This window comes from Protopterus annectens, chromosome 5.part1, assembly GCF_019279795.1.
Source record: "Protopterus annectens isolate FY-2018-M chromosome 5.part1, PAN1.0, whole genome shotgun sequence".
NCBI classification, from domain to species: Eukaryota; Metazoa; Chordata; order Ceratodontiformes; family Protopteridae; genus Protopterus; species Protopterus annectens.
Window position 1 is genome coordinate 517,576,805 of NC_056736.1, and position 27,418 is coordinate 517,604,222.

At 38.2% G+C, this 27,418-nt stretch overlaps 1 protein-coding gene across 1 annotated transcript in view; it reads right to left on the minus strand.

The window, feature by feature from the left end:
* Positions 1-9,192: 9,192 nt before the first annotated feature.
* SIM2 (SIM bHLH transcription factor 2) overlaps positions 9,193-27,418 on the minus strand; it is a 1,026,265-nt gene continuing 1,008,039 nt past the window's right edge. The window contains exon 11 of the mRNA XM_044073136.1: positions 9,193-10,378. Coding sequence (XP_043929071.1) covers positions 9,645-10,378 — 734 coding nt within the window. The 3' untranslated portion in view covers positions 9,193-9,644. The remainder of the gene's footprint in view (positions 10,379-27,418) is intronic.

Consider the following 27,418-nt stretch of genomic DNA (forward strand, 5'->3'; position numbering starts at 1 on the left):
GACCGACCACAAAATGTTGACTTTGCAAATGTCAATGCATTACTACACATGCACCAAGTAAAAATCTTGGCACTTGCAAAACAAATTTTCAGCCAATCGCCTTAAATATAGACTTTTGCAGGGGGCCAGCCTTCTGCACTCCCACATCCCCTGCAATTATCTATACTAACTCCAAGATCAAACAATATTTGGGGAAAGGGCATATTTCCCTACCTGTCGACCATCTCTGTAGTGACTACATTTTGTTGACCAAAGGGTGATTTGATTATAATCAGTTCCCCTATGTAAACATACATACATACACACACACACACACACACACACATATATATATATATATATATATATATATATATATATATATATATATATATATATACACACACACATATATATATATTTTTTTGTATGTATATATATATATATATATAAATATATATATATATATGTGTGTGTGTGTGTGTGTGTATAGATATAGATACAAACACACACACACACACACCTCTCTCTCTCTCTATATATATATATAGATATAGATATAGATATAGATACACACACATGCACACACACACACACACACACACACACACACACACACACACACACACATACACTTCTCTCTCTCTCTCTCTCTCTCTATATATATATATATATATAAGAATTCAGTTTCCCTGCATTAGTCCCTGCATTAGTTAAGGCAGCATAAATGGAATGTTTCATGGCTGTTGTAAAAAAGGTGTTATTACTTTCCTGTCAAAATAATATTTGAAGTGCTTTGTTGTGAAATGTTCATTTGCTTTATTTCTTAAGCATTGCAGATCACTCACACAGTTTTATTATAATGGTGGACATAACTGTTTTATATTAATAGCTTCATAAAGTTTACTGCTTATTCAGTGTTAAAAATTAAAGTTGCATTTTAATCATTATTGTTACATTACAACAGCATGTAAAATGATTTTGGTACTGTTTTTGATTTCCAGAACTTTTTTGTATCAGAGGCAGCATAGGATATATGCAAATTACCCTTTAAAGACATCAGGTGTTTCAGCTAAATGGCAATTCTGAATGTCCATGACTTTAGCTGAAACACCTGATGTCTTTAAAGGGTAATTTGCATATATCCCATGGTGCCTCTGATACAAGAGGTTTAAGGTATCACACAGTGGAAAGTCTAGCTTTGCGTGCAGAATTAATAATGAGTTGCCACTCCATGCCTGTTCTACAATCACGTTCACAGAGCTGAACATTCATGTAAACAATTCATAGCACCTTAGACTGCTTAGTTTGAAAAAGTTTACAAGATTAGCAACAAGTGCAGGAATGGGGCTTTCTGAAACTGAGTATTTGCTGAGGTTGCCATGACAGCATTCCATTCAGAAGTTCAGAAGCAGATCAGTAGACCAGGAACCCCCCCCCCCCCCATTCACAGACACTTGGATGCCTCTGAATGTATCAACTCAAGAATATTCCACAGTGGCTGTAACAAGTTACTAATCTTGAAGACCATGCACTTATTGAAGCAAAGGTATACACCACAATAGCGTTTCAAGGATGGGTATCTTCTCAACTTGGAATAGTTTTACAAGAAATACTTCCCAATGGCCCAGTCACCCACTGATGCAGTAACATGTTGCATTTACTCAGAAAAAGATAGTGGACAGCTTTAGAAAATGAAACATGGAATGGATGAGAGGTGTTGCTATAAGTTATAAAATATATTAATAACTATAACAAAACTTGTAAATACTGAATTTCTTAAAGAAAGAAGTGTAGCTGGCTGAACCAGTACCTGGGTCTGGTACCATGCAAATGTTCTTCCTTCTACTGGCACAATGAATCAGTGCCCTACTCCCTACTCAGCTTTTTAGTGAACAGCAAAAAAAAAAAAAACAGATGTTCTTCCTTCTACTGGCACACCAATGAGGTGGCCAGATGCAAAACACTCTCCCTTCCGCCTAGCCATTCAGGTCCTGTTCCCCACCACTGACCATCCTCCATTCATCAGTACAATTTCTTCTTTTTATAAACTATATCAAACTACTAAATGTACAAACAGTTGCTGCAGTTTATATCCTCTCTGCATGGACCTCAAGATGCTCATGCTTTACTTAAAAAAAATACTTCTAATGAACTGTAGCAAACTGTTTGCTACAAATGTAGCAAATAGTTGCTACAGTTTCTGCCCTATTGCATGGAGTACTAGGCATTCACGCTTTGCTTAAAAAATTCTTATAAACTGTAGCAAACTGTTTGCTACAAATGTAGCAAGCAATTGCTACAGTTGAGATCACACAAGAAGCACTACAGCTCTCAGGCTTGACTACAAATGCAATACAATACCGGCTTTTAAAAGTTGGTATTGCATTACAGATCAGAATCGGCTAATTGTGCCACCAGCACTTTGCTCCCGGGGCAGTTGCTCCTCTTGCCTCACCCTAGCTATGGTACTGTGTAAAGCAATGATTCACACAATAATACTATGAGTAAATATTTTTTTTTCAGTTTTTCTGTTACCTGCATAGCACCTGTGTAGATTGAATACAGCAGAAAAGTGCACCCATGGAGAGTTGTCAGGCTGCTTCAGCACATTCTTAAGTATGAAAAATACTGAACAATGTTAAGTAATATAAAAAAATATATGTCCCTTTTCCAAAAAAAAAAAATAGTATATTTCATTAACACAACACCGTGTTATATTTTCATCTATTATCACTGTCTGATCAGCAGTCCACAGTCATTTCATCGTGGCGTAGTGGTGCAGCGGTTAATGCTGTCGCCTCACAGCAAGAGGTTTTCTGGTTTGATTCTCGGCCGGGGTGCCTTCTGTGTGGAGTTTGCATGTTCTCCCTGTGTTTGTGTCGGTTTCCTCCCACATTCTAAAGACATGCATCTGGAGCATTTCTCCCCGGGCCTCTGCTGAAAACAAGATCTGTGGAACCTAGTTGGACTTTCCTGGTCAACAAATGTTAAATAAATAATAAAATAGATATACAAATATATTATACTGAACTACAAGGAATTGTACTATGCCAATAATTATTAGTTTTGCAGTGAAACCATTACCTGCCAGTGAAGCAGCAGTTGTCATAACTTATTGCTGCAGTATTTCATTGCATACTGTATTGCTTATGATATGCCATGGTGGTACAGCGGTTGCATTGTTGCCTCACAGCAAGAGGTTCTCCCGTTCGATTCTCAGCTAGTGTGCGGGGAGTGCCTTCTGTGTGGAGTCTGCATGTCCTCCCCGCAGTCGAGTGGCCTCCGAAAGATATGGGTGAATGGGCGTGCCTTCACTGAAGGTTGGGCGTCGGGCTGGCAACTCGGCACCATAAAAAAATCTACTGCCAATCATTAGCGGACTGGAGTTCCGCTGTGGCGACCCCTTACCAGGAAAAGCCGAAAAGACAAACAACAACAACTGTATGACATCTCATTACACAAAGTAGTACAAATCTTAATCTTAATGGGTGGCACAGTGGTGCAGTGGTTAACATTGTCACCTCACAGCAAGAGGTTCTCCGGTTTGATTCTTGGCTAGGGTGCCTTCTGTGTGGAGTTTGCATGCTCTCCCTGTGTTCGCGTGGGTTTCCTCCGGGTACTCCGGTTTCCTCCCTCATTCCAAAGACATGCATCTGGAGCATTTCTCCCCAGGCCTCCGCTGAAAACAGGCTCTGTTAAATAAATAAATAATCCTTATCAGAGCAGAAGCCATAATATGAAGTACAATCAAGAAATACTTGTCATAATCCATTCTTTGCATTAATGAATGAAAAACTTGTCATATTATTTTAACAGGAATTTCTAATTAAATGAGTAAATGGTTGATTTACTGTTATTAACTAAAACACAATTTCTTCAGAACACTTGTGAGTCCATTTCTTATCTCCATTTCTCTCTTTTTTCCCTGTCCCTTTTATTTTACTGTTTTCTGAAGGTCCAGAAGTGCCTGGGACAGCTCAGTCACAGGCCTCCCAGGTGAAGGACCACACACGACCTCTCTCTCTATCCACTCAGCAAAGTCTTCAAAGTGTGGGGGCAGTGGCTCAACCCATTTGATCCCTCCACAGTGAGTGTCAACCAGGTAAAGCACTGACTACCTGAGCTTCAGGACCTGGTGGAGATGGTTATGGAGAGGTGCCTGTGCATACTGCAATTCCTCATCCAGCAGGTGCAAGACTTGCTGAACCAGTGTGCTCTGACCATTGAGCCAATGAAGGCCTTCACCCTCATACAGTCTGGGTGCTTCCTTCCATATACATCATAGGGGGATTATTTCAGGTCTTCTGGATCAGGGTGATAGCTGGCTACCATTTCTCTTTTTCCTCTCTTTTATGTCTGCCATCTGTATGTCTTTTCCCCTCAATGTCAGCCCACCATATTATTCCTCTGTGTTTGTCTGTCATTTATGTTGCATCCATACCATAACTCTTCCCTAACCCTCTCTCCTACACCCTCTACCCTTATTCCTTTCCCAACTTCCCTCTTAAAAAATTGGAAAAAGGGGGTCTATCCCCAACCAAAGCATAGTGCCCCTTCCACCTCCTTCTGCACAGTCTCTTAATGTGCCTCTTCTGTGTGTCCCTTATCCTCTCTGTCTTGCTCTTATTTCTGCTTTTCTTGTCTTTCTTTTTTCCTGCTTTATAAAAGTCCAATCAAGGTGTCCATGTAAGTACTCTTTGCAGTGACTAGAAGAAATTTTAAAACAGCTTGGGTAAGCTGCAAGCCAGCAACACTCAATTTAGTACTAATTCTTGTGAAGTTTTTGAGAAATCCATGCAGGCTCGCTCCTGCAACCACCTAGCAAAAATGACTGAGAACATTCATAACTTTACGTATATATGGATTATTCCACACTATACCTGCACTGGTTTCTACTTGTTTTACACTACTTCAGATCTGCAAAGCTGCTGTGGATACTTCTTTGCAGGGCTGAGATTTCATAAAATGAGTGCCTTTTAGCTATATAAACACAGGTGCAGTACTGCTACTTACTAATTACCATTATGGGTATGTAAACCAGGGGGACTATGAACTTCCACCCTAAATCTTTCCATCTAGTGAAATTATCAGGCAGGATCCAACCAAATCTTAGAGTACTGCAGTGGTGTAACACAGCAGCAATGCCATGTAAATCACTGATAAATGTAGCCCTTTGTTACATTGCACAGACGTGTGTTGTACCTGTGCTGGCAGGAAGAAATACTGAGCAATTGTTACAACTTTTTCATAAGCAGGCAATAAAACATTCACAACACTGCATCCATTATAAATGTTCTGTAAATTCTAAATCACAAATCTTCCTGTGAGAGAAGAATTAATACCATATTAGTGCGTGCGTGTGCATGTGTATGTGTGTGTGCATGTGTGTGTGTGTGTGTGTGTGTGTGTGTGTGTGTGTGTGTGTGTGCACGCGTGTGCTGTGTCTGTATTCCTTTATTATTAGAATGTTTTATGCTATTCATGCTACTTACTGCCTCACTGAATTTTCAAAGTAATAATATTTTTTTTTATTTTTGGCCAGTAAAAAGTCAGAGAAAGAAACTGCACCAATAGTCAAAGATGTCATCCTGGTGTGGAGCCCCTCGTACTAAAGAATGATTTTGTTGTCTCCTTTTAACGTGCAGATATGAAACCTGAGATGAGTAAGCATTCTTGCTTCACTATGCAGGCTAATACACACTACTATAGAAATTAAACACAAAATCTTAAGACCATAATGAAGATACAGTAAGCAAATTTTGAATATAAGAGTCTGTTTATAAACTGTACATTCAACATACATTTTTACACTGAGCTTCAACAGTTGACACAGAAAACACTGTTTTTTGTCATTTTTATCAGAAATGATGTGCACATCGCAAGCACTGATAATACTTGTTTCATTTAAAGCATTCTACTGAGACCAATTAACATAGGTACCAAAGATGGCTAATTAACTTCACACAAACCACTTTGTAACACTGACTGTGTTTAGTCACTGACTTTAGCCTCACTGCTGGCCCAAGGAAGCATTGAGTGAAAAAGGACTTTCTTTATCCTACAAAAAAAAAAATCCATGATATAATCGTGACCTGTGAAGGCAAATGAACAGCTGAAAAGAAATTATTTGATCCAGTTTTTTTTCCTGTGGCATCATGTTGTTTTAAGGTAGATAAATGGCCACCAAAATAATTTAGTACACTGTGTACAGTAGCTATTTTCTAAAAATAATAGCTCTAAAATCTATGCTTATAACAGTGTACTAGAAGAACGTTTTGCATTACATAGCTCCACTTTGAACAGTATTTGGACACTAAAAGGGTAATGTATGTGGTTCACCACATAGGGATTTCCATGAGCTAATAAATAAAAAAAAAAGGCAATGTTTCATGAGTTCTTCTTAGAACTCTGACACTCAAAAGATCTGGTTAAAGTTATAAAAATAAAAGGAGCTTTCTTACTGTTTTGCCACCTGGTTTACAGCCCTGCTTCCCAACTCAATACAGTTTAGAGTCTGCACAATACAAAACCAAAAACCAGCGGCTCATACATAATTGACAGTGCACTGTCAGTGCACACTGATTGTAAGGAACATAGCTCATGTTTTTCTTTTTACACACTGTTAGATTTGTTACCTTGAGCAAGGCATCCTTTCTGTTGATGTTACAATGCTGTTGTATACAATATGCTTAATTGTCTGTGTTATTATATCTATTTCTTATACATCTTTTAAGAAATTGTGATTTTTAAAAAAATAATGTCTCACTCTTCAAAGAGTAATTATCAATGCATTGCTGGTTCCAGTTATACATACAAGAAGTCATAAAACTCTTTCAATTGCTGCCTTCAGAATCTAAGTATAAAACTGTTTTGTGAAGCAGGCAAATAAATATACATAATATATATTTTCTTGTGGCTATTTATTGCTTCAATATTTTCATATTTTCAAAGTTTGCAGATATTACTGTCTGCCATATATTGATGCTTATGTTAGTGTAATTATATTTTATGAGAATATTTAAAGGTTGGTTGACATGTCACTGCACTGTTCTGGCATTTAGGTCATGCATTTGATTTAAGAAAGAAATATGACCAGGAGTACGTAGTAGTATGAATGGCAAAATGCTCATCATAGCACCAATTTAGATTTGAGAGGCTCAGTAACAATAAATGGCAAATGCCAGTCCTGCCAGTCCATTAGGAGAAATATTAGAACACTTTTAGCAACTTTCGGTAGTGAGAGACTGTCCATTAGCATACCACGTAGTTCTGCATTAGAGCCAGTCTTCTCTATTTATTTCACTGGGATATATCAGAGCAATGGAGAGGAACAGATATCTAATGGGGAAGTAGGGATTGTACAGCATGTTTCGGCACCAATTAAAATTCCATTCTTTTTATTCCGAAACAACAAAGTTCCAACCCAAAGTGCTGACAAAAGAATCAAAATCCTAGCACTTTTGTCAATGTAGGTGAATATTATCAGAATAAAAGACAGAACTATCAACTGCTGCTACTGCAAAAAATGGTTTCCATGGATCAACCATCTTCCCTAATATTAAGAAAAGAGTACTGAGGAATAAGAAAATTGTAACCTTAAAGCATACCTTGTTCTGCATTATGACATTGATAGTGTCACTATAATCCACTAGAACATATGTTGGTTTATCACATTTGTGTTTCTGAAAGTAGCACAGAAGTTGTAAAAATGCAGTAAGAAGGTGGGCATGATAAGAAAGACTACATCTGCATCCAAAGCAAACACTCAGCCAGATTTGAAAAGAGTTGCTCTCAGTGCAAGTCTGCCCTGATTCTAATAGACTTGCTGTCAGTGTAAGTGACTTTCCTCTGTTTTAATCCTGTTTATAAACAGGCTTACACCCGTGGCCAGATTCCAAAGATCTGCTTTCAGTGCAAGTGGTCATTTACACTCAGAGTAAGTCTTTTGGAATTACTTCTGCACCCACTGTCCATGTCTTCCATCTGCATTAGAAGTAGCACATTGTTACTTCTACACCCACTGTCCAGGTCTTCCATCTGCATTAGAAGTAACACATTGTTACTTCTACACCCACTGTTCATGTCTTCCATCTGCATTAGAAGTAACACATTGTTACTTCTACACCCACTGTTCATGTCTACAATCTGCATTAGAAGCAACACATTGTTACTTCTACACCCACTGTCAGTGTCTTCCATCTGCATTAGAAGTAACACATTGCTACTTCTACACCCACTGTCCATGTCTTCCATCTACATTAGAAGTAACACATTGCTACTTCTACACCCACTGTCCATGTCTTCCATCTGCATTAGAAGTAACACATCGCTACTTCTACACCCACTGTCCATGTCTTCCATCTACATTAGAAGTAACACACCATTACTTCTACACCCACTGTCCATGTCTTCCATCTGCATTAGAAGTAACACATTGCTACTTCTACACCCACTGTTCATGTCTTCCATCTGCATTAGAAGTAGCACATTGTTACTTCTACACCCACTGTCCATGTCTTCCATCTGCATTAGAAGTAACACATCGTTACTTCTACACCCACTGTCAGTGTCTTCCATCTGCATTAGAAGTAACACATTGTTACTTCCAAACCTACTGTCCATGTCTTCCATCTGCATTAGAAGTAACACATCGTTACTTCTACACCCACTGTTCATGTCTACAATCTGCATTAGAAGCAACACATCGTTACTTCTACACCCACTGTCCATGTCTTCCATCTGCATTAGAAGTAACACATCGTTACTTCTACACCCACTGTCCATGTCTTCCATCTGCATTAGAAGTAACACATTGCTACTTCTACACCCACTGTCCATGTCTTCCATCTGCATTAGAAGTAACACATCGTTACTTCTACACCCACTGTCAGTGTCTTCCCTATCAAAGTATTCTGTCCAGTTTTGCAAACATTTTAGGAAATGAGAGAATCAAAACCATACAAAGCGGAATGATTACATCTGTGCAGGGTCTACAAGAAAGGACTAAGAAATGCATATCTGTTTACAGTTAGTATGAAGAGAGAGAAACACACAGAAAGAAGATATAAGAGAGGCCACCATCTTTCCCACAGGGGAAAACAGAATAATAATGGAGATTTTTTTCAAATGAAAATAAATAAAAGATATGTGTGTGTGTGTGTGTGTGTGTGTGTGTGTGTGTGTGTGTGTGTGTGTGTGTGTGTGTATGCATATGTGCATGTTTGACAAAAGTACAATGACATCTTTTTTAACTAACAAGATTGTGCACATTTTGAACAGAATGCCGGCAGAAATTGTACAAAAGAGAATAAGTGGGTGTTGCAGTTTAGATGATACAAATTAGCAGTATACTAGAAAACACATTAAAATGAATCTCCTAGGATTATAAAATGTCACTAAAGCAGAAAAGGAAGGAAACAATGGGGTAGATATTTAGACCATAAATTCCATTTCAATAGCAGACACTTTAAAGATACCACTATTGTGGTGAACAGTTCCTTCATCAACACAAATCTTAGCAAATAGCTGTCTGCAGTGACTGACACTGTGATTATTCCCTGTTACACTTCAGTGATCAGTCAAGTGATGACAATATATGCCAGTTTGGGAACTTTAAAATATATGCGGTTCAATAATCTATAAAGAACATCCTACCAAATTCGTCACCTACCACTAGTTATTATTACGGATGTGCCGATGTAATGAGGAAGGCCTGTATCCTGTGGGGTTTCTGAGGAGGGGGAGCTTGAGGTTAGACTTTGACTTCTGTAAACTAATGATGGAGGGTCTTCTGCACTGTAGCCAAAGTTTTCCATTACATGCTTGGCTGGCATACATGATGAGGTCTGGAAAGTGCTATATTTGGTCAAGACACTGTGATTGTTCGGGGGTGAAAATGGACTTTGTGCAAATGATCTGATGTTTATTGAGCTTTCACTTTGAGTGTCACTAAGCAACCATTTTGCAGCTGTTCTATCAGTGCTACCAACACCATCTAGGCAGTTACCATAGTGACTGTGGTTCTCGTACTTGAGCTCTTTTATGCAGAGTTTTCTTGCTTGTTCATATGCTGATTGCACTGGCAGTTGGTGACCCATCTGTCTCAAACACTTTGACTGGCTGTAGTCTGATTTGGCTAAATGTAAATCACAGAAGGAACTGGACAATAACTTTTCTTCTGTATTTATTTTGCTTTGTTCTTCCACATGGAATAGCAACTTGCTTTCCTCTTTAATGTGCTGCAGTGGTGTTTGCAACCTCAGATGATCTTTGTTATTCTTTTGTGGAATGTTGCCATGTACCTCTTCCTTGTATCTGCTGTTTGGTTGTGGGACTATACAACTTATAAAGTTGTCTGTGGTACTATCTTCACTGTGTCTTCTGTTCACCAATGGCACTTTAAACAAAGAATAAAAAAAAGTAATTACAACGTCCAAAAAAATCAGATTAGTTCAAAATGCAAGTTAGTATTCTGAGAGGCCTTTTGTTCAAACATAAGTACTGAACATAGCTATAAACTGTTTGTTTAGTATTTTATTCAGAAAACCGTAAACAACTTAAAAAGAACATGGACTCAGAATGTCCATCTGTTAAGGTTTAACATATATTTATTCCATAGTACATTTTAATATTCTTAACCAGAAAGATTACATAGCCTTACTGTTGCATTTTATAGTAAACCACTATTTCTGACAAACTGAGAAGAATACTATGGACCTTGCAGATCTGTATAGTTAGCAAAAAATATGCATTAATTGTTTTTGTCAAATGATTTAATGAGTCTAGAATGAAACTAACAACTGAATAGGGAATATGGATGAAAAGAAATTTTAAATCTATTAAATTCAGACAGCACTAAATCTACTGAGGCCAAGTCATGTCTCACTGGTATACTAAAAAAATTCCCCTGTAAAACTACCCCTGAAACTCTGCCCAGTAACTCAGTTGTGCTTAGATTTGTCTAGTCCTGCTTCTAGACTCAACACTCAAGCTACTAATTCCATTTGTACCACACCCTTGTAGTTTCACTTAAAAAGGGCCTGAAATCATGGCTATGCACTTTCCCAATTTCTCCACTGCCTGTCTGATAGATATAAGCTTCCTGAGACAATGTAGCAATTTTTTCATGTTCACTGACAACAGACTGATCTTTAAAGAAACTGGTACAATATCTGAGAAATGTAGTTACAGTGTGTCACTGAAGGCAAAAGTCTTGGTTACATGCACTCAAAATAACCAGGTTGTCAGGATAATAAATACAATACACCCACCACGCATAATAAACACCTGACCCACGGACAAACATATGCCGATGCATTTAAATGCAATCTTCCTAAACTCCGAAGACATCCCAGATATTCCACCTGCAACAATTGTCTTCAGCAACCCCAAAAGCACTTCACCGTAACAACACCCCACACTATGCATGCAGTCACACCCAATGGAGCCTGAACTACAAAGCACATAAGGTAAACCAACACACAACCCAATATTCTAGACATGGGAGAGGTCATTGTGAGACACACTGATGCACCAAACACCAGAGTGAACAAAGAGAAAATCATGGTCAGTTACCTATTAGGAGTCAGGATCTGTCAAGCTATACATGCATGCATGTCTTTGGACCACAAGTACTGGTATGGTTCAGTCACAGTCCATGTGGGTGTAAATGGGTTGAGATGCATCTCCCTGGACACTCCAGAGCTGTTATGAGCTTAGCACTGAGTAGCATTCTACCTTCACCAAGGATGCTGCCACTATATAAACAGAAGATGGTTGACTTTAATAATTGGCTTAACTTCTGGTGTCATTCTAAAGGGGTGCAATATTTGTCAGCACGCAAGGATATGGTTTGCCGAAGATGGTCTTTACCTGTCCCGTCAGGCTTTTGAATATTGGCTAAAACATTATTCCCCTCCCCATAGTGCCTTTTTAGGCAATGTCATACCAACAAATCTTCCAACACAGCAAAATCATCCCAAGGGTATCTAAAGGTGATCAACCCAAGGGTATCTAAAGGTGTTACTGCTCAATGCCAGGAGTTTAAACAAGAAGCTTCACTACCTCCAAGCTCTCCTCACATTGGAGAATACAGACATCAGTGCAGTTACAAAGATATGGCTTAAAGATGCAGAAAGCACCTGGTAGTGTGGGGATACAATGCCTTCCACACATTTAGACCAGCTACTGCTCAGGTAGGGACTAAAGGTAGAGGTGTTTCAATCTATGTCCATAGCAAACTTACTTCCAGGTTAGTCAAGCAAGATGATGCCCATGAGTTTCTTCCCATCCAGATTACCATAGTCAAAGTCCCATATCATATCCAAGCAAGCAATTGGTCACCTTCTATGTCACATGAGAACCACATCTCATACTTACACCCACTGGAGGTACTCACCATTCAACCCAGTATCATATTCATGGATGCCTTTAAAAACGCCCCTATAAATTGGGACTCCTACCCCAAACTTGTAAACACAAACAGACCAGATAATCCATACACCCACTAGGGATTCAAACATACTGGAACTGGTACTAATAAACTTTGGAGAATACCGCACTTGTAACCCCCCCATGTAGTGCCCTCTCTAGTAAGGTCAGACCATAAAGCTATCTCCTTTGATGTAGAAATAAATTATGTACCACCAGCAAACCCCAAAACAGTCAGGAATTATTCTAAGGCTGACTTTGTATTATTAAGCGATAACCTGATAAAATCTCAAGCCCCTCCAAACTCAGACCACAGCAGCTTGTGCAGAATTGTTCACAGAAACCACGTACAGTCATGTTAATAGTTGCATAAAGACAACTGTGCCTTCCAGAACACAGACGAAACTATAAAACAAACCACCCTAATGGAATACAATCATAAGCAGGTTGCACAACAAAAGGAAAATAATCATAGCTAAAATTAGTAAGTGCAAAGCTCAGAAATATAAAAGCTCTCTCATCAAGCTAAACAAAGAACGTAGAGAGCAAAACAAGTCTACTAAATCCATTTTTGAGGTAAATATAGCATTCTAGGCCAAGAACAACCATAAGGCTTTATTTATTTATGTCTGAAACCTCAAAGTCAATACACGTGTACAGAACTGGTAGTAAATGGAGCCACAATCACAGAGCAGGAGGATATATCATATCTGCTGGCTGACAAATTCCTCTCCAGTTTTACCCCCCTCTGGCTACCCCCAGCAAATACCACCAAATATAACCCCCCATGATCACTAGGGAGCAGGCCCTAGAGACACTCTCTAAGGCCAAGATCACTGCATCAATGGGCACTGATAATATCCTAGGGTGACTCCTAAATAGCCTGAAACATGACATAATGGGGCAACTGGAGTCATTATTTAACCATAGCCTTCAGGTAGACTTTGTGCCATGTAAATGGAATACAGCAATGGTCATACCTCTGCACAAGGATGGTCTATCAATGAACCCTGGGAACTATAGATACTTAAGTCTGACCAGTTTCATATGCAAAACCACAGAAAAAATGATCATGGAGATGATTAATAATGTCATAGAAAACCATGAGATACAGAATCCAGGCCAGATTGGCTTTGCAAGGACCGATCATGCCTATGCCACCTGGGGGACTTCTTTAAAAAGGTCACCAAGGCAATGGATGAGGGCAAAATGGTGCATACCTTGACCCGGCTATGACATGCTTACTCTTTTATAACAATTCTAATAAATGACATCACAACATAGTTACACATACATAGCTTTTTAATTGGTTGCATGTATAAGTATGTTATGATGTAATTTATTAGAATTGCACGGCTCCAATGGCAACAAAACAAACTGCTGAAATGAAGCTTGCCAATAAACCCAGAACGGATCCAGTCAAGGAATGCTCCAAGTAGATAAAACAACGCTGTATAAACGCAAAAGATATCAATGAAGCCACAAACCAATGCAGCTTTTCGTCGGCACTTCTATACCAACTTCATCAGAAGTTTAAAATATCATGCCAGCAATGTGGCGAGCTTTAATATGTTTTAAAACAACATGTGATCAACACGCCCTCCTTAATTAAAAACAAGCAAAACTGATGAGCTAAGGTAAATTCAGTATAAGGTGATATACCATATACCATTAGTCATCTTTCATTGAATTAAGAAGACACCAATACATACAATAAAACCTCACCAGTCAAAACCAAGAATTACAGCATAAAAGCGTCTGGCACTCAAATGCCCTATTGTAAACAATCTAACTAATTTACAATTACATAAAATAAAATAAACTCAAATTTCATTCTCAAAGAATTAATTATATCAAAATTCTAGCTCAAACTAACACATATCAAAAAAAAAAAAAAAATATATATATATATATATATATATATATATATATATCTCCATATGACCATACACATAATAACATACGGACATAAACAGAAATTAAAAATTATATACGTGCATATTAATGATCATCATAATGAAAGGTCCCGTCATGTTCTACCTATCCAAGCTTCTCAGTTTTAATACACTATTAATAGACAGCTTGCTATTTAAACCTGGGAAATGATAGGCTTCTAATTTTAACTGTCACATCAATTCCTTGAGTTCCAACATCAAAAATTCAGGACTCTCCCTATAGTCCGGAGTTAACTGGTCTATGACCATGAAATTAAATTCATGGGCAGGATTGTCCTTAATATGCTTCATCAATGCATTATCCATTTTCTCTTTCTTAATGGCCTATAAATGTTCATATAGGTGCTCTTGTAACCTCCGGTCCATTTTGCCTATATAAAATACAGGACACAGTGAGCATTTAGCCAAATAGACCACATGACCACTTGAGCAATTGAATCTCCCCTTGATGTTATATTTGATATCTCTGATCGTAAAAAAAGTACCTGCTTTTACGAACCGACAAAACTTACACATACTGCATTTGAGCATGCCTGATCTAGATATAAGGCTCTTGGGTTTCATTTCCAGTATGTTCTTGATGTTAGGCCCTCTCCTAAAGGTCACTTTAGGGTAAGCACCTAACTGGGATAAGCCTAGATTGTCTGTAGATAATAAACGCCAATTCTTCTTGATGATTGAAACTATTTCCCTAGCATCCATATTAAAAGTGGTGATGAAACTACAAGAATAAATGCTACTAGACTGAATATTCTGTGGAAGCAAGGTAGGCTCTGCAGTAGAGTGGCTCAGAATAGGGGAAAAAGCCATTTTCCCTCTTGGTGTAAACCTCTTTACACATTTCCATAATAAGGCTCTCCGGATAGCCTCTGTTAGAAAAAAGATTTTGGATAAAATGGCACTCCTCTTGGAAATCACTTTCCCTCTACACTATTCTAGCCGCCCTGACCAGCTGGCCTTTGACTATCGATTTCTTTTGGTGGAGTGGATGGTCACTGTTGAAATGTAAATAAGAATTAGAGAAAGTGGTCTTTCAATGTATTTTGGCTACAAAACAACTCTGAGCTGTGTCCTTAAATAATTCCACATCCAAGTATGCAATCCTTTCCCTTGAAAAATTTGAAGTGAATTTCAAAAATTCGGTGGAGGTGTTAAAGCTTTCAACCAGGGAATCCCCCACATCCTGGTCCCCTTTTAGAATGATAAAAATATCATCTAAAAATCGGGTATATAGTAAAGCTTTGTCTTGAATTATGGTATTAGAGAACACAAATTCCTTCTCCCAAAAGGCCATCACTAGATTAGCCACACTGGCGCCATAAGGGGACCCCGTGGGTACCCCTACCAGTTGGTGAAACCATCGATTGTTGAATGAAAAAAAGTTACATGTTAGGATGATATCCAAGAGTTCTCTGACCATCAAAATCTCTTTAGCTGGTGCTTGTTTACTGGTCATGATCATTTGGATCCATTCCACTGCCACGTCATGAGGGATAGATGAATATAAATCGATCACATCGATAGTTAAAAAGTGGCTATCCGTACTAAATGGGATTGTACCAACCTTAGCCAGAAATGACCATGAATCCTTCAAAATGTGGGTTTCGCTGCAAACATATTTCTTGAGAATTGTATCCACTACCTTGGCCGCTGCATATGTCATGCTGCCTCTTGCACTAACCAGTTGTCACACTGGGGGGTCCCGGATGTTTTTGTGGATCTTTGGATTACCAAAGAGGACTGGTATTTTTGGAATTGGTGTAGAAATAAAGTTAAAAATGTCCAGATCGATAACCCCACTGATAAACATGTCATCAAAATAGGAACGGACTCCGGCCATATTTACATTTAGCTCATTTCTAGATACCTCTCGGTATGTGTCAGAGGCCAAGATATCTAACATTCTGTTGGTATAATCTTCTATCTCCATTACCACCAAGCCACCCCCTTTATCTGTCTGCATAACTCTAACTGTAGAGTTGCATAATAAGTCCAAAAGCGACTTCTCCTCTTTGATAGTATTATGGTGGACAGGACCTCTGGAATTGAGTAAAAAATGAATGTCCAAGTCCCATATCTGTTCAAAAACACCCAAAGAGGGATGTAAAGGGGGATTGTAGGTACTGGGTATATAAAATGGCTTATTCGGGGTAGACTGATCCCCTAACAAAAGATGTAAATTTAGCTTTCTCACAAAAAGCTTTAGATCTAATATAATTTTAGCCACACATGCTCTCCGAGTTGGTGCAACAATAAGCCCTTAACCAAAAAATCAACCAATGATTGTGAAAAAACAAAGTTAGAATAATTACAAATTTTAAAGTCCATCCCTGAATTGAATAGTATCTCGTATGAGGAATGATCCACAGGTGTAAAATCATTAATGGTCGCAGTTAATTCCTCCTGGTCCTGTATCTGTTCCTGTATCTGTTCCTGTTCTTCCGGTTCGGTGACTGCTGTCGTGGCGAGGCCCGGTCCTGAAAATTTTCCCTCTCAGAATCCTGTAGTGGGTTCATTGACTTAGATTGTACAGCTAAACGGTCACTCCTTCTGGTCTGATCTTTTCTTGATCTGGCCCTCTGAAAGGTGCTTCGAGGGTCTCATCCTGATCTTGGTTAAGTGAATTGGGACTAGGGTCTTCAGTTCCATTCGTAGCATCAGGAGCTCGAGAAGTGAACCCCTTGTAATTACCTTGTGATTTAGGAGGCTTAGGGTAAGCCACCCTGTCCTTATAAGCATTGATATCTCTTTGAAGTTTCTTAATTTTTGTAATGGTAATTTTAGATATATGTTGGTCAATGCTCATATAGATCCGTTTGTAATCATATCTATATCTCAAAAAACTGACATCCTGCTTGATCGCCTCAACCAAATCAGTTATCTCTTCTGTCAAGGTATTAACTGCTTCTTGATAGTGATTACTAATTAGATTAAGAAGCTCTGACCCATGCCTGTTGAACAGTGAAAGAAGGTCCTTATGAAAAGTAGAACCATCTTCTAACCCTGTCGGGTACTGCCAGGAATGGAGGCCCTTAGGTACTATTTTGGAATGCTGGCATTCCCCAAAATAGGCAACCTCCAGTTGTAATTTCCTAAGTTTAATGAGTTTTTGATCGAATACATTCAATTTATAAGGCAAATCAGTGCCTTCTATATGACTTCGGTCAGAGCCAGAATCATCTTTTGAATTATTGAGAGGAAAAGGGCGTTTAAGCCATTGATTTAAAGTAAGCTGTAATCCACCTTGGGCCATCCCTGCTGAACTAGGGACATTAAGAGGAGTTGTATCCCGTTGCATACTCTGTCTTGGTTCAACAATATTTGACCATAGCTCCTGCCCCTTCTCCATGATGTCTGTGTTGCGCTGAACTGATATTTACATTGCCAACCAATCTGCCCACTTCTAATCTTCCAAGAGCCTTATATCTATATCAGGCATGTTCAAATGCAGTATTTGCAAGTTTTGTCGGTTCGTAAAAGCAGGTACCTTTTTTACGATCAGAGATATCAAATATAACATCAAGGGGAGATTCAATTGTTCAAGTGGTCATGTGGTCTATTTGGCTAAATGCTCACTGTGTCCTGTATTTTATATAGGCAAAACGGACCGGAGGTTACAAGAGCACCTATATGAACATTTACATGCCATCAATAAAGAGAAAATGGATAATGCATTGGTGAAGGATATTAAGGACAATCCTTCCCATGAATTTAATTTCATGGTCATAGACCAGTTAACTCCGGACAATAGGGGGGGGTCCTGAATCTTTGATGTTGGAACTCAAGGAATTGATGTGGCAGTTAAAATTAGATGCCTATCATTTCCCAGGTTTAAATAGCAAGCTGTCTATTAATAGTGTATTAAAATTGAGAAGCTTGGATAGGTAGAACATGACGGGACCTTTCATTATGATGATCATTAATATGCACATATATAATTTTTAATTTCTGTTTATGTCAGTATGTTATTATGTGTATGGTCATATGGAGATATATATATATATATATATATATATATATATATATATATATATATATATATATATATATATATATTTTAGATATGTGTTAGTTTGAGCTAGAATTTTGATATAATTAATTCTTTGAGAATGAAATTTGAGTTTATTTTATTTTATGTAATTGTAAATTAGTTAGATTGTTTACAATAGGGCATTTGAGTGCCAGCCGCTTTTATGCTGTAATTCTTGGTTTTGACTGGTGGTGTTTTATTGTATGTATTGGTGGCTTCTTAATTCAATGAAAGATGACTAATGGTATACGGTATATCAGCTTATACTGAATTTACCTTAGCTCATCAGTTTTGCTTGTTTTTAATTAAGGAGGGCATGTTGATCACATGTTGTTTTAAAGCATATTAAAGCTCGCCACATTGTTGGCGCGATATTTTAAACTTCTGATGAAGTTGGTATAGAAGTGCCGATAAAAAGCTGCATTGGTTTGTGGCTTCAATAAATTGATATCTTTTGCATTTATACAGCGTTGTTTTATCTACTTGGAGCGTTCCTTGACTGGATCCGTTGTGGGTTTATTGGCAAGCTTAATTTCAGCAGTTTGTTTTGCTGTCGTTGGAGCCGTGCAGTTCTAATAAATTACATCATAACATACTTATACATGCAACCAATTAAAAAGCTATGTATGTGTAACTATGTTGTGATATCATTTATTCGAATTGTTATAAAAGAGTAAGCATGTCATAGCCGGGTCAAGGTATGCACCATTTTGCCCTCATCCATTGCCTTGGTGACCTTTTTAAAGAAGTCCCCCAGGTGGCATAGGCATGATCGGTCCTTGCAAAGCCAATCTGGGCTGGATTCTGCGTCTGATGGTTTTCTATGACATTATTAATCATCTCCATGATAATTTTTTCTGTGGTTTTGCATATGAAACTGGTCAGACTTAAGTATCTATAGTTCCCAGGGTCCATTGATGGACCATCCTTGTGCAGAGGTATGACCATTGCTGTATTCCATTTACATGGCACAAAGTCTACCTGAAGACTATGGTTAAATAATGACTCCAGTTGCCCCATTATGTCATGTTTCAGGCTATTTAGGAGTCACCCTAGGATATTATCAGTGCCCATTGATGCAGTGATCTTGGCCTTAGAGAGTGTCTCTAGGGCCTGCTCCCTAGTGATCATAGGGGGTTATATTTGGTGGTATTTGCTGGGGGTAGCCAGAGGGGGGTAAAACTGGAGATGAATTTGTCAGCCAGCAGATCTGATATATCCTCCTGCTCTGTGATTGTGGCTCCATTTACTACCAGTTCTGCACACGTGTATTACCTTTGAGGTCTCAGACATAACTAAATAAAGTCTTATGGTTGTTCTTGGCCTAGAATGCTATATTTACCTCAAAAATGGATTTAGTAGACTTGTTTTGCTCTCTAAGTTCTTTGTTTAGCTTGATGAGAGAGCTTTTATATTGCTGAGCGTTTCACTTACTAATTTTAGCTATGATTATTTTCCTTTTGTTGTGCAACCTGCTTATAGTTGTATTCCATTAGGGTGGTTTGTTTTATAGTTTCGTCTGTGTTCTGGAAGGCACAGCTGTCTTTATGCAACTATTAACATGACTGTACGTTGTTTCTGTGAACAATTCTGCACAAGCTGCTGTGATCTGAGTTTGGAGGGGCTTGTGATTTTATCAGGTTATCGCTTAATAATACAAAGTCAGCCTTAGAATAGTTCCTGACTGTTTTGGGGTTTGCTGGTGGTATGTAATTTATTTCTACATCAAAGGAGATAGCTTTATGGTCTGACCTTACCAGAGAGGGCACTACATGGGGGGGTTACAAGTGCGGTATTCTCCAAAGTTTATTAGTACCAGGTCCAGTATGTTTGTATTTTGTAGGTGTTTCTATTTTAGCTAAGATGGCTAAACTAAGAAAAGAATTCTAGTCTGTAACAGCTTTCTGTTCTTTCTGTTCTTGAGGACTTGAAGTCTGTTATTGATAACATCACTCGTGTTCTTGTAGATTTACAAAAGTCTATTGGGACCCTATCACAAAAGGTATCACTTTTGAATCCATCCTCTGGAAATAGTACAGAAGATATTTTTGATTCCAGTGACATTACCATAATGCCTGACAACAGTTCTAATAATGTTGGCTCACAATTTCCAATGTGTAGGTTGAAACATAATTAAGAGACAGGCAAAGGTACTTCCAACAATAATGCTGTTACTAATAATGTGCAAAATTACACATTGGACAGATTTTTGAATGTATTCATGAACCCGTTTGATAAATATGATGGTTCTAACACTCAAGCATACATTTCTTTTCTTGGTGGGTGAAGGTGATATAAAAAAATCAGTTGACTCAGTTCAAGAAAACAAATATCAATCTTTAGTTTATGGCAATCTTTATCTACACCAGTGATTTAAAGATAAAATGGTACCTAAAGGACTCATATTCTAAACTTTCCCTGTTGGGGTTTCCTCGGTGGATGAATTTTGTAAGGAAATTAAAGCATTTTTTAATGAAGTTGGTTTAAATGTATTAAAATGCTTATTAAGAACAATTAGGAACTTACACAGCAGTTAAGTAATGAATTATGTGTCTTGGAAGACAATTTCTGCACTGCTCATCAATCTTCCTGTTTTTCATTGGAATATGAAAAAAGAAAAAGAAAAAAACTATTCTGTGATCTTCAGGCATATAAAATGGGCAACTGTATCCCCTTTCTTCTAATAATCATTAGATGTTTTCAGTGTCTATATACCAAGAAACTCAGCAGGTAGACACAGAAGTTTTTTTTTTTTTGTTTGTTTTTTAATGTTGCAGATCACATGTCATCTGCTGCCATGAGAAGATTACACTGCCTGGCTCAGCAGGCCATGGTGAACAACAAGGCTCAGAATATTTTAAATGTAACAAATGGCCATAATTGGCCAAATGGCACTCATTTTACCACCAGAGGAAGCGGTCAAGGGAGATCCAGGGGAATAAGATGGAGCATATCCAACAGGAATTAAATGTTGTAAGTCATGAAGTGAAATTGCTGAACTTGTCTAATGAACATTTACCAAATAAACATATTATAGGTTCATAGGTTCATAGATTAGTACTAAGCTAACTGCCCTTGCGAGCCATTTTAAGCCTAGCCAATTATCCCTTGTGAGACTCAAACCCTGCACCTTGTGTTTGTAAGGCAAACATCTTAACCATTAGGCCACCCTCCCAACCCAAAGGATTGCTACACTCAATATATGTTTACTGATAGGATGGACCCTGGAAGTGGATGATTCATAGATTCATAGATTAGTACTAGGCTAACTGCCCTTGTGAGCCATTTTAAGCCTAGCCAATTATCCCTTGTGAGACTCAAACCCTGTACCTTGTGTTTGTAAGGCAAACACCTTAACCATTAGGCCACCTTAACATTTATACCTAGCAAAGGGTATGATTTAACTAGTAAACTACTTGAATTATGTATGTTCACCAGAAATTTGAATCTTAATTACATTCTGAAAACTGTTGTTCATTTGGAAGTAGAATTTCAAAACCTTCCACTTTTAACCCTGCTTTGAACATCTTGCTGCAATTGTTTCAAGAGACTTGTGAAAAAAGGCATTAAAAAAACCCTTAATGAAAAAACAAAAGGGCATTTTTACAATATGACTAAAATGAAAGACTTGCTATAAATGAGTTATGATGCTTGTGCAATACTGGGTTTGTGAAAGCTGATAAGGGCAGTGGTTTGGTTATTATGTACCAAATGATTACAATGATGCTATTGTAAAAATGTTGTCTAATAATGAAGAATACATTCAGATTTTTTTAAATGGCATACACAAAAGCCATGGAAAGACTTATCTTGGAACTAAGCAATCAGGACTTAGGGAACCTCCAAACACTGGACCCATCATGCTTATTCAACCTGGTGGATTTTTTTTTTACAAAGGTCACAAAAGCAATGAATGGAGGCAAAATGGTACACATAACATACCTTGACCCAGCCAAAGCTTTTGACACAATTCCCCTGCTCACTCATAATAGAAAAGCTAAAATTAGGAAGAAACCCTAGGTCACCCACTGCATTGCCAAATGGCTCACTGATAGGAGGCAGGAAATTAACATAGAGGAAGTTACCTCCATAAAGAGACCACTCACCTGTGGAGTCCCTCAGGGTTTCTGTTGGGACCTCTCCTGTTTGGCATCTATTTTTCTGAAGTAAAAGCCAATACCAAATGGCTCTGACTGACTAAATTTGCAGATGATTGCAAGCTAGGAGCAGTCATTGAATCTCAAAATGACTTAGCCATCCTGCAGGAAGGTTTGCCACTAATAAACGACTAGTGCCAAAATTATGGACTGATGCTAAATGGCAAAAATGTATTATTGTATCCTTTGGGAAATCATCTAACACAGAGAACTACCACATTGATAATATGCCCCAAAGAGCTGACCCACTTGCTTGGCATTTGGGAAATTATGTGGACAGCGACCTAAATCTGTCTATATTGTACAGCTTATAAACAAAAAGATTGTGTCTAGATCTATAGATGTCATTACCCTCCTTTATTCAGCCCTCATTAGGCCAATCATTGACTATAATGCCCCCTTTGGCATGTATCTGTCTGAACGCAGAGAGATATTTTACTAAAAGGATACAAGACTCAATGCCTTGTCACTATTCCCAGCATACAAGGTATTCATCAAATCCACTAGTGATGAATTTACAGTAGATCAGGAAGTCAAATGGCATCAGAAATACTCAGTCTAGGGATCTAAACCTCTTCTGCAAAATTGACCAAATGGTTTGGAGGGACAGGTACAGTGGATATAAAAAGTGTGCACACCCTGTTAAAATGCCAGGTTTTTGTGATATAAAAAAATGGCACCATAATAAATAATTTCAAAACTTTTCCCACGTGACCTATAACCTGTAGAATTCAATTGAAAAACAAACAAATCTGTTAGGGGAAAATATAAAAAATAAAAAATGTACAATAAGTTGGTTGCATAAGTGTGCACACCCTTAAACTAATACTTTATTGAGGGTCATTTTGATCTAATTACAGCATTCAGTCTTCTTGGGTACACACCTGCCATCGATTAAAGAGACTCTGATTAACTCCAAATAAAGTTCAGCTGTCCTAGTAGAATTTTTCAGACATTTACTCAGTTGCCTCCTATAGCAAAAGCCATGGTTCGCAGAGAGCTTACAAAGAATCAAAGGGATCTCATCGTTGAAAGGTATCAGTCAGGAGAAGGGTACAAAAAAATGTACACAGCCTGAAACAGAGATAATTAAAGCTTTTATTTGGTGCTTTACAAGTTTACTTATGGATTGTACCATTACAATCAAAAATGGAGAGGGGATCAGACACATCTATGCAGTCGGATTCCATCGGCTTACTAACACAATTAATTGAGCAACTGACACAACAAGTCAACCAAATCAACACTACATTGAAGTCCCTTCCCATTAACATTCCTAATAACAGTTTCAACAAACAGGAAAGCAACTGGCAATGCAAACTCTGCTCCGTTGGTACATTCCAGGAACTGAACGGAAGAGTTACAGACAACAATGGAAGAAGCTACAGCAGCAGATTGAATAGAGGGCTTTGTGAAGCTGTTTGTTTGTGTCTTTCGGCTTTTCCCGGTTAGGGGTCGCCACAGTGGAACTCCGGTCTGCTAATGATTGGCAGTAGAGTTTTACGTGCTGGCTTGCCGGGCCTAACACACAACCTTCAATGAAGGAATGCCTGTTCACACATGTCGCCACACAGAAGACGCTCTAACTGAGAATCGAACGGGCAACGTCTAACTGTGAGGCGACAATGCTACCGCAGCACTACCACCGCAGTATGTGAAGCTAATATGATGGCAAATTTACGAGATAATACTAATGGATACAATACAACAAACTACGATGGCAGGAGGGACTTTCAAAACTGGTTGAACTATGACTACAATTTTACTAAGCCTGCAACGACTGAAAAGACACAGCTGAATGGCAAACAGGTTAGTTTAAAAGAAAGACTGAAAAGTTTAGAATCTAAACTGAAAAAACTGAGGTCTTTGCAAATGGAGAATGTTTATTTAAAAGAATGTTTAAATTGCAAAGAAATGCCTAGATGGTTGAGAATGTATACATTTCCTTTTGGTGTAGTAGAAGGTTCTAAAGAATATTTTTGTTTAACTGATATGTTTAACAGACATGGAATTGAACTACTTGAATTCATAGTAAAATTCAATAACGAGCATATTGAAGTTCTTTTAAAAGAGGTTACTAGTTTGGAACAGTTTATCACAAATGATTTACTATTTTTTGAATATGAGAATAATTTTGACAACATTTTCTTCTATGTCAATAAACATGTGGAACAGGTAACAAAGAGGAAAGAAAAGAAATGAATGCATGACAGTAATGAATACAGGGAAGGGAATGCATATCCTTTACATGAGGGCACTGAGTCAGCTGCAAATGCAAACACCAGCGAGTTCAACACATTAACAGACACTGTGCAAGGTTCTGCACAGGGACAGCATTATGATGAGGAGGGCTACATGGATGAAAGTAGGTACAATAGTTGGAACCAGCAACCCCAAATCACACCTTTGCCTAGACGATTGGAAAGGATAAAGAATTTGAGGGGTAGGGGCATTTTTTACCCTAAGGTCAAATGAGACCATGTATGAGAGGGAGAATGAATCATCGGGTGGGGGGGGGCAGGCAAACAGGAGATAGGACAGCAAACAATAAATGAAAAGGGTCTCACATTATGTCTAGCTATGATGGAAAGATGTTAACCCGCAGAGGCTTCCACATTTTTAACTACACAGAAAGGCAAATTGGCACTGTATACTTCAGTTTACTCAAAAAAGGGTTTAAATTTGTTTCCAAATCTAAAGGAAACATAGCTGACATGATTGAGTTAAAGTTATTTACCAAGAGATTGAACTTATCTTTCCTAAATAGAGACAGTGTAGCTCCCATAACAATAAATTCACTGAAGAAAATGAGCACCTTTAACCCCCCACTATGTAAAGCTCTACAGACTTTTGAAAAAGCTTGCAAAAGGGATCTGTATACAGCATACAGTGACAAGAAGAAGAATTTTAGGAATTTAGCCAAAGAAGAATACGGCTTACTTGAAGAGCTATCTAGAAACAAACCAGTCAGGGTTATGAACCCTGACCGGGGGGGGGGGGTGATGATAGGAGCACACATTGACTATGTAGGCAAAATGATGAGCATGCTCTTAGACAAAACTAGATATACCCCAGTTTCGAGAAACGAGATTAACATAGCTCACAAGAAAATTGATTTATTTTTAGAAGATGCCCTTTTGCAGGGATTCATCACTCCAGACACCCTGGGTTTTTTGATCAATAGGAACCCATTGATTCTGGCTGCATTTAGTATCCCCAAAGTACACAAAAGTGTGGAGGACTCCCCCATACAGGTTAATTGTAGCTGCACAGGGATCAAAGGCATACCCGTTAGCTGTTTACATAGACAGGAAGGTTAAGCAGGTATGCAATAAACATATGCATATCCTAAGAGATTCATGGGACTTCTTAGTTAAACTTGATGTCAGCAGTTCCAAGGACTCAACTTGTTTTCTGATGATTGATGTTGTTGACCTTTTCTCTAGTATACCACATCAGGAAGGTTTGGAACTTTTTGAGGATACACTCCTAGAAACCAAATTGTTTTCTGTCAATGACATACGTTTCTTGGTAGACTTGATGGAACTTGTACTAACCAACAACTTCATATACTTTGAAGGTGAATATTTTAAACAGGTTAGTGGAGTGGCAATGGGAGCAGTGTGTGCTTCTACTTTTGCAAACATAGTGATGTTAGGATGGGAGAAAAAAGCTATACTAGATTCCATCTATTCCCCACTATGGTCTCACTATTTTCAATTTTTAGATGTCCTGCTTTTTATATGGAAAGGGAACCCCACCGAGATCGAGTCATTCTTGAACTACCTTCAGGGTACATCAACCTTCCTGAGGTTCACACATACTAAGAACATAGACAGTATAAACTATCTGGACATTCATCTTAGAATACTGAATGGCACTTACACAACTACGGTCTACAGAAAGGACACATACTCTAACTTTTTTTTTGCACTTTATCAGTGGGCAGCAAAGTTACTGTAAAAGAAACTTGGTAAAGGGACAATTCATTTGAGTGGTGATGACTTCTAATGAAATTTTGTTCAAAGAAGAACTGGACAACATGACATCCATGTTCTTAGAGAGGGATTACCCACAGAAATTATTAAGAACTCTTAGGGAGGAAGTGGTGAGTAACAGAGACACCAGATACCCATGTATACTGGGGAAGCTGGATTTACTAGAGAGTATAGGACAGAGTAAAAACATGGATACCAAGAGTTTTGTTATGGTGATCAAGTTCAATGAGGGGAACAGGGACTTAAAGAATATAATTCTTAGGAATTGGGTCATTCTAAAAACTGATGAAGAGTTGTTCCAGCACATAGGAGAAACACCCACATTTACATACAAGGTTGACAAGAGCATCAAACACGTGTTAGAGAGGGACCCCAAACCCCATAAATTTGGAACAACCAAATGTGGTAGGTGTAGTTACTGCCACCACATAGACAACAAAGGAGAAATTGTTCTGAGCAACAGCTTCAATGACAAAATCACTTTTGCAAGAAGAGATTGCAACATAAGTGGTGTCGTATACTTAGCCCTCTGCAATCCTTGCTATTCATTTTATGTGGGAAGAATTGAGAGGAAACTTTCTAAAAGAATTTATGAACGCAAATATGACATAAGGAAATGCATTAAGAACAATGCGTTGTACAAACACACTTGTACATGTGAGGGCTACAGGAAGTTTGTTTTTGGAATTTTGGAAGTAGTTCCACTAGAAGCTAGAGGGGGAGCTTGATAAATGAATAGAATATAAGGAACTTCTATGGCAGTTTAGATTAGATGCAATGCATAAACCAGGTTTAAATTAATATGTCACAATCAACCCTGAGCTTAAAATGTAAGATATTTTTTACTAGTTTTTATTAATTTTGTTT